At 44.2% G+C, this 9,228-nt stretch overlaps 1 protein-coding gene across 1 annotated transcript; it reads left to right on the forward strand.

The window, feature by feature from the left end:
- The first annotated feature begins 202 nt into the window (after positions 1 to 202).
- LOC136653543 (vomeronasal type-2 receptor 26-like) lies at positions 203 to 6,870 on the forward strand. The gene is made up of 4 exons (XM_066630435.1): positions 203 to 381; positions 1,890 to 2,181; positions 4,845 to 4,971; positions 5,969 to 6,870. The coding sequence occupies exons 1-4, from the start codon at positions 203 to 205 to the stop codon at positions 6,868 to 6,870; spliced, it is 1,500 nt and encodes a 499-aa protein (XP_066486532.1).
- The last annotated feature ends 2,358 nt before the right edge of the window (positions 6,871 to 9,228 follow it).

A 9,228-nucleotide genomic window follows, 5' to 3' on the forward strand; every position in this document is an offset into this window, starting at 1 on the left:
TGCTTTCTGACCTTGTTGATGCGGAAGGGAGGGCTGAAGCCACCCTCTTGCCATACTGTATCAGCAGAGTTGGATGCCATCACTTGCACGTTGTTCTAATGTTGCTCGTTCTGGTGATAAGGCCACAGACCCGTGCAAAACTAGAGACTAGTTTTGCTTCCTGATGGTGGAGTTAATGATGCTGCTGCTTCTCCTTCCTCACATGGTCTGCAAGGCAGACAGTACGAACTGCCCCCCAAGCAACCCCCTCCCTGTGCCACAAGAGTGGTACCAGCCTGGAAGCGTCCTGATCGGTGGGATTGCCTCTCAGATCTTTTTCGTGTTCCACGAGGTTTCCTTCAAGGAGCACCCTTCCCAGGAAATGGGCTTCGACCTCCCAATGTAAGGTCTTCTCCTTTCGCCTGCCCTCCCTGTGTCATGTCACCTTTGCAATCTGAACATGCTTAACGCAAGAAAGAAAATTGTTGGCAAACATACAGAAGCAACTGCTATCGAATTTTAGAATATTGCTTTAACTCCTGGCCATTAAGACTGCTTTTAAAAGCAGACGGCATGTTCCTGTTTGTGTGGAAGCAGGGTGACCAGAGGTCCTCTTTTTCCAGGACATGTCCTCTTTTTAGCCTCATGTCCTGGAAAATAAATGCCCTCCTTTTCCCTGTGAGCAGTCCCTGCAGGCAGCACATAGCCTTCTTGTATTTAATAAATTATACATAATGAATCACATGTAATATCGTTTTAAATTTAATAAGCAATATAGTGTTCAAATTAACTATATGAAATCAGTTTATATTAGTTTTTAGCTTTTATTTTGTCACGTCCTACATTTTTCTTGGATGTCCTACATTTTGGGGGGGGTGCCTGATCCTTTTTTGCGGGCATGACGTCTGGTCACCCTGTGTGAAAGCAGTTTACAATCTATAACTAATCACTGGGGAGAGAATTGCTGGCAAAGGTTGGGGCAAGAGAAATTGGGAACGGTTGTTTGAGAGAGTGAGAAATCCCATAAATGAGTGGAGGATTTAGGCGGTTAAATGAGAAGTTTGGCTTTGGACATTTTAAATTTCCAAAGCAGGAGGTCTGGTCTAGAGGGTAGAGCCTCCGTCTGCCTGAAGATAACATCCACAAGGTCGCCAGTTCGAGGCCACCGGCACCGTGCGACCTTGGAGCAGCTGACAAGCTGAAGCCGAGCAATTCCATCTGCTCGGAGCGTGGGAGGATGGAGGCCAGAATGTGAAGCCAGATCGGAATGAAACACCTGAATGTAGTGGTTCTTGAAAGAAAGAACCTTCTTTCAAAATTGTAAAAACCCCTATTTAATAAGGGATTTAAATAAAGCCTGAATATGTAAACCACCTTGAATAAAGTCTTGAATAAAGACCAAGAAAGGCGGTATATAAATACCTGTTGTTGTTGTTGTTGTTGTTGTTGTTGTTGTTGTTGTTGTTATTATTATTAAATTTGAGATGAGAAGGAAGCATTCAAATGGAGATACCAGAAAGGCACTTGGAGTTACAGGTTTGGATGGAGAAAGAAAGATCTTGTGTAGAAACGTACTGTAGGTTTGGGCATCATCAGTACATAGGCGATACTGAAAGCTGCAGGGTGGTGTGAGATTAGTCATGGACAAAGAACATAGAGAAAGAATAGGAAAGCTCCAGGAGCAGATTTTGAGAGCCCCTGCCCAAAAGAGCAAAAGCAGATTTTGCCACTGGGAAGAAAGACTGCAGTTAATCAGAGATGATGAGGAGATTCTGAGAGTGGGGGCAGAAAGGAGTCACTCAAAGGAGAGGGGTCAACTGTGTTCCGGGTGGTCCAGTGCTGTGATCCAGCAATGATGTACACTGTAGAATGTCCTGATGCCTTTGTTTCGGGTCTGACTCTTTCTGCAGTATGGTCACAAAGTTCTACCAGCATGTCTTGGCCCTTGCGTTTGCCGTCTACGAGGTGAACAAGAACCCCCAATTCTTGCCCAATATCACACTTGGGTTCCACATCTGTGACAGCTGCTATAACAAGAGGATGACTTATCGCACCATGCTGGACCTGCTCTTCAAACAGCAGAGATTTGTCCCCAGCTATGAATGTGGCACTCGGAAAAACCTCTTAGCTATCATTGGGGGGCTTGGCTCTGATATCTCCTTCCACATGGCAGACATCTTCGGTCTCTACAAGATTCCACAAGTAAGTCCTCTCTGCATGGGATTCTGGAGGTTTTTCAGCAATCTCTCATTCCCTCTTTCCCCTCACTCTGGAAGTGACAGAGTGACTTTTTTTAGACAGGGAGAGAGATGAGTGCTTGGAAAACAAATTGTTATCTGAGGTTTACAGAACAAAGTCAAATAGAGAACAGCTAAAATCTGGGGCAGGGTTGAGAACAGGAAGTACCGGCTGAAGTCAGAGACTGTACATAAGAACAGCCCCACTGGATCAGGCCATAAAATTGACCTTCTTCACTGCCTCCGCACATTGGGTAGACACTTTCATCGACCTGTCCACCACAACCCCAAGATCTCTCTCCTGATCTGTCACAGACAGATCATGTCCCTTTCCCTGAACATGTCCCTTTCCCTGAAATTGTATCATATAGTAACATTTTAGATGGGAATCCCCTAAATCAGTGGTTCCCAAACTGTGACTCTGTGGATCCCTGGGGAACTATGGCAATCAGCCAGGGAAGATGCAGAATCTTGCAAAAAAAACACACACAAAAAAAAAACACACCACAACGCATCACCCTATACAATGTATAGAATTGTAGCCCTAATGGGGAATCGCAGCCAATGACCCAGTAGGTCAAGGGAGCCACCAGTTGAAGAAGTTCAGGAACCACTGCCCTAGGTTACTTTGACAAAAACTGAACATTCCAATCAGGTTTTAGCTCACCAGATATTCATCTCATTAAAACGGACTCCGGTACTTCCACTAACCCATCTCTAAATATCTCTACAATGCCTATCAGCTCACGTATGGTTCATTTGCCCAAGAAGAGAAAGACATGATGGAGTTTCCGTCCTTCTACCGCATGGTCCCTAATGAAGCTCACCAGTTCAATGGGATTGTCCAAATGCTTCGGTATTTTGAATGGACATGGGTTGGGCTCTTTGCTGCAGATGATGAAAGTGGAGACCTTTTCTTGCAGGCCTTGGAGCCTCTGCTTTCCCGGAGCGGAATCTGTTCAGCGTTCACAGAAAGAATCCCAAACCAAGGCCATTTCCATGAGTTGACTAAACTTGGAGTCATGGCCCAAACAGTTCATAAGCCTATCATGGATAAGAAAACCAGGACATTTGTCCTCTACGGTGAAACTATGACCTTCATATGGCTGTGTGTCCTAATTGCTGCAGCTGCTCCTGAATATGAGCAAAACACATTTGTTGGAAAGGTGTGGATTATGACAGCCCAGATTGATTTTGCTGTAGCGGCCATCATAAGAAGTTGGGATTTGGACATTTTTGAAGGCACCTTTTCCGTTGCCGTTCACTCCAATGAACCCCCAGGGTTCCAGACATACCTTCAGAATGTAAAACCTCACTGGTCCCATAAGAATGGTTTTCTGAAGAAGTTCTGGGAGCAAAGCTTTGACTGTGTGTTGCCCAATCCCAGGGTTCTAAAGGAAGATAATAAAACTTGTACTGGGGAGGAGAAGCTGGAGAGCCTTCCAGGGTCTCTTTTGAACTGCCCATGACAGGCCACAGTTACAGTGTCTATAATGCTGTCTATGTTGTGGCACATACTTTGAATGCCATGTACTCATCCAGAAACAAGTGGAGAGCAATGATTGGCATAAAAGAGCTGAACTTCTTGATCTCCGCCCTTGGCAGGTAAATGTCTCCATGAGAGAATGGCTTCATTGCTATGAACGCATCTATTGAATTCTTGAAAGAAGATAACTGGAAATTGCTGGTCCCATTTCAGTGCTCCACAGCTTGATTTTCGGCTGAGTGTGATTTTGTGCCGGTCTTTCCGTTTTTCATTGTGATCTCGATGGAGATGTGAACCTCCTTGGATGTAAGGGGGAGTGACTGCTTAATGCTTTCAATAAATTTGTGAATGAAATTGTGCAAACGTGTGTGTCCTCAAGGTGAAGGGTTTGTCAGAACTAGCATGAAATTGTTGCTGAATTATTGTGTTATCCTTTTCTTCTCTTTCAATTAGCTCCATCTGACTCTTCAAGGCATGTCCTTTAACAACTCAGCTGGGGAGAGAGTGTCCTTTAATGATAATAAGGAGATGGCAGCTAGATTTGATATACTGAACCTACTCATATTCCCAAATAACTCCTTCCTTAAAGTGAAAGTCGGAATGGTGGATCCTAACGAAGGGGAAAAAATCATCCTCAATGAAAATAAAATTGTGTGGCATTGGAGTTTTAACCAGGTGTGAATTCTAGGGTATTTTGTGGATAAGAACTTTTTTTCCCTGAAGGTCAGAAAGTTTCTAGTGCTACATGAACTGCCTCTGCCATTGCTGATTTGTTATCAGTGATTAGGGTTTGTCATTAATTTGGAATCACATTCAAAACCTAGCAAGTGATTTTTGTCATGCCTAAAGGGTAAGAAGGAGGGAATCAAAGTCCATTGTGGCTGACGGTAAGTGTATTGACCACACAGTTGGCCATCCCTGGTTTTGTGGCATGAGATAATGTGCTGGGAAATTGGTTTCTCCCCTCTGGCTCCCAGTGTGCTCTCAGCCAGTAAAATCTGCCATGCACAGTGAACTACTGCACAGTTGTTGCATATACCATAGTCTTGTTTTCACTATCAACTGATCATGTAGATCACCTGAAAATCAAAAGCAGTTGTCTAATCTCTCCCAATCTAAACTCTCTTAATGGCTATTGATAGGTGATTCCATTTTCGATCTGTAGTGAGTTCTGCCAACCTGGTTTTCGGAAGAGAATGAAGGAAGGGGAGAAATTTTGCTGCTATGACTGCGTCCATTGTCCAGAAGAGAAGGTTTCGTCCTTAAAGGGTGGGTGACATGGTACAGATTTCCCAGAATATAGGATTATCTAAAGATAAAATTTTGTTTAGGATTATCTAAAGATAAAATTTTGTTAAGGGTATCATGCTGCTAAAAGATTAGGAGAATGCTACCTGAGAAGAAACTGAGCAAAACAGATCACTCATTTTCCATAGGTTCAATCCACACATTCACCTCTGTAATCAAGTGGTGTCAAACTGAGTGATGTTCAGATATGCAGGAAGGAATCTTTAATTGATGATAGAATAGGGAAAAATATAATTTGCTAAACTGCAACAATATAGAATTGTGGTTTGACCCTTCACACAATTCATTTCTGGAGCCTGTAAAAATTGGAATCTCTCCACGACCTTCAAAATGAGGCTGAATTCCTGGATATGCACAAGAGACACTTGTGTATTCAGCTTCCATATGTTGTGTTTCGCCATGCTCTGAATGGTATGCACAAATCAATTGAAGGCTGCACGTTTGTTTAATGATTAAGTTAAAGCTGTTGTTAATCACCTCCCCCCGCCCCCGCTTAAGGCAATGTATAGAGAAAACAAAACAAAACAACAACATGTAAGTTAAAATTATGACTTCTTAAAGATAAAATATGATAAAAATATTTAACAAGTAATGTAAACACTGAAACCAACTAATAATTCTACCACCAATACTAGTAATAAAAATAAGCAACAGAATACCTAGGGAATACCAAGCAGTCTTTTCGCAAGACAAATTCCACATGCAAAATCACCATGAGCACCTTCAGCTTGGGTTAGAGTGCCAGATGCAAGGAATGGCACCAGGATGCAGGTCTCTTATCTTGTGTGCTTCCCTGATGGCCCACTGTGAGATCCAGGAAGCTGGACTAGATATGCCTTTGGACTGATCCAGTGGGGCTGTTCTTATGTTCTTAACTCTCACATCATAGCAAAAGTGAGACTCAACCTCATCTCACATCTGCCTCTGAAATGAAATGGGACCTCTTCCTTTCTTTCAGACATGGATGACTGCTTTGAATGCCCACAAGATCAGTATCCAAGCCAGGACCATGATCGATGCACCCCGAAACGTATCAGTTTTTTGTCTTACAAAGAACCATTAGGAAGAGGCTTAGCTGTGGTTGCTGTTTCCTTCACCCTAACCACAGTCTTAGTACTGGGAGTTTTTATTAAACACAAAGACACTCCCTTGGTCAAAGCCAATAACAGGGATATCACCTACACTCTCCTGGTCTCCCTCCTCTTCTGCTTTGTCTGTTCGTTGCTGTTTCTCGGCCAACCCAATAAGGTGATGTGTCTCCTCCAACAATCTGCTTTTGGCATCATCTTCTCTGTGGCTGTTTCTTGTGTGTTGGCCAAAACTATCACTGTGGTTGTAGCTTTCATGGCCGTCAAACCCGAGTCCATCATGAAGAGATGGGTGGGGAAAAGACTGAGCAACTCCATCATCCTTGCCTGCTCCCTTGTTCAAGCAGGTCTCTGCATTGCGTGGCTAGGAACATCTCCCCCATTCCCAAACTTGGACATGCAGTCACTGACCAAGGAAATCATAGCAGAGTGTAATGCCGGGTCTGTTGTAATGTTCTATCTTGTTCTTGGCTACCTGGCTCTCCTCTCCATCATCAGCTTCACAGTGGCTTTTCTGGCCAGGAAGTTGCCCGACAGTTTCAACGAAGCCAAGTTCATCACCTTCAGCATGCTGGTCTTTTGCAGTGTGTGGTTGTCCTTTGTTCCCACCTACCTGAGCACCAAAGGGAAATACATGGTGGCTGTGGAGATCTTCTCCATCTTAGCTTCCAGTGCTGGTTTATTGGGGTGCATCTTTTTCCCTAAATGCTACATTATTGTGCTGAAACCTGAGCTGAACAAGAAGGAGCAGCTGATAAAGAGAAAGAAATAAACATTGCCGGCTTTCCTTCTGGGCAGTATATGGGATGGATAATGTGAGCTTACTCCGAGTCAGCCTGAGTTGCTGTGCATACCAGCCCAAGCACTTCATGTGCTCGAAACAAATATATAAAAGTAAATAACAAATTATGATTAAAGCAGGTGTTCCATTGTAACAGTTATTCATCACTGGTATTGGCAACCTTCAGTCTCGAAAGACTATGGTATTGCGTTCTGAAAGGTGGTTCTGGAACAGCGTCTAGTGTGGCTGAAAAGGTCAATCCGGGAGTGACAATCCCTTCCACACCGGGAGCAAGTGCAGTCTGTCCCTGGTCTGTCTCCCTGGCTATGGGCCTTCCTTCATTGCCTCTTTGCCTCAGACTGTTGGCAAAGTGTCTCTTCAAACTGGGAAAGGCCATGCTGCACAGCCTGCCTCCAAGTGGGCCGCTCAGAGGCCAGGGTTTCCCACTTGTTGAGGTCCATCAGATCCCTCTTGCAGATGTCCTTGTATCGCAGCTGTGGTCTACCTCTAGGGCACTTTCCTTGCACAAGTTCTCCATAGAAGAGATCCTTTGGGATCTGGCCATCATCCATTCTCAAGACATGACCAAGCCAACGCAGGCATCTCTGTTCATCACTAGTGTATTTTTAAAGTCCTTTTGACGAATGTTATTTGAATAATTTACGCACTGGTGCTGTGCTATCATCATACTGTTTCATTGCTTTATTTTACTTTTAAGACTCCTTAAGCTTTCCTTTGGATCTGCAAAAGGCAGAATATAAAGGTGCATAAAGAAGAAAAATAAATATCATATATAAAGGCACTTAGTTGAAAGTCTTTCAGGGTGGATGCTTAGTGCAGTTCCCATTTACTCTTCCCTTGTCATTGTGAATGAATTTGAGATGACCTGTAAAGATCTGAGATGATTGAGTCACGAGACTTGGGGCCAATATTACTGTTTCCCTCCACCACCGATGCAGTCATACCTCCAGAGCAAGCACTCAATGCTGTGGTAGGCATTGTGGTGCTTGGAGGTCACTTCTCGGTAAGGGGTAAACCTCCAGTGCCAGAACAGGTCTACTTGGCATGAGGGCATCCACTGCTCCAGTGGGTCTCCTGGGACCTCTGCCAGCCATTTGCTGGTGCAGACCCAAGGACAGTAAGGGGGAAGGAATGGGGGAATGAACTATGGTAAGATCCTAATGTATGTCCACTCCAGCCCAGACACACCTCAATTCTTTCACCTCTGTGCCTCTTACCGCCTCACTGCCTGCCCCCATGCACCATTGCAGCAATTTAAGAACGCATCCTTAGGATTAGCCATCAGATATTCTCCCCTAGGAATTCAGTTCCAGCAGAGTATCTGCCCTACATCTTTAGTAGTGAAGGCAGATGCAAAGAATACATTCAGCTTCTCTGCAGTTACCAAATCCTCTCTCATCTTCTATCTTGGTCTTTTTAGTAGGGTGAACTTATTGTATTGTGGTTGTGGCAAGATGAGAGAGACTGTTGCGCTGCAACTAAATTAACAAAGGAGGAATCTAATGCATAAGTATTTAGACTCAATGGAATGGAATGGACTTTATTCTCAGAAAAGAGTGAAAAGGGTTTAACCCAGCCATTTACAGCCACTGCGCTGGGGCACACTGATGTGCCATGAATGGTCCACAGGCGTGCTGTAGGAATGCTCATTTATTAGTAGGGCCAATGGGGGATGTGAGCTCCCACCAGCAGCACGGTGTGCCTTGTCAATGGTTAAAAAAAAAATGGAGTGCCTTGACAATTTTAGTGCCTTGTCAATGTGCCAGGAAATGGAAAAGGTTGAAAATAGCTGGTTTAGGGTGCAATCCTAGCCAACTTTCCAGAACTAGCCTTTCTGCAGTGCAGCCCTAAGGTAAAGGTAAAAAACATACCCTGACCTTGAAGAGGCCCCCTTGACTGCCTCCCCACTGCAGGATACAGTACACACCACATTGGCACAGCTTTAGTCAATGCTGGAAAGTTGGTTAACTTAACCAGTACTGGAAAGCTGGTTAACTGCCCTTAGCCCAAAGCAGTCTTCGTGGACCTGTATAGCTGAAAAACACAATATTGACGACTTTTTCATTTCCAGACTTTGGCCACTGAATAGAACTGGGAATTGTATCTTCAAAAACAGTTTCCTCTTTCTGAACATATCTCCAATTGCCTTGTCTCGCTGTGCTTTACCTTGCACAGAAGTACACAGCTGAGTCAGCAGCTGTCAGGGAATTCAGCTGGATGGAGACCTCATTCTTGGTGGTGTCTGAAGAAACACTAGTGTGGCTTTTCAGAGAAAGGGCATAGCATGTGGTCCCACTATGGGGGTATATGCTGGCAACCCACTTTCCT

Source organism: Tiliqua scincoides, chromosome 5 (assembly GCF_035046505.1).
Source record: "Tiliqua scincoides isolate rTilSci1 chromosome 5, rTilSci1.hap2, whole genome shotgun sequence".
NCBI classification, from domain to species: Eukaryota; Metazoa; Chordata; class Lepidosauria; order Squamata; family Scincidae; genus Tiliqua; species Tiliqua scincoides.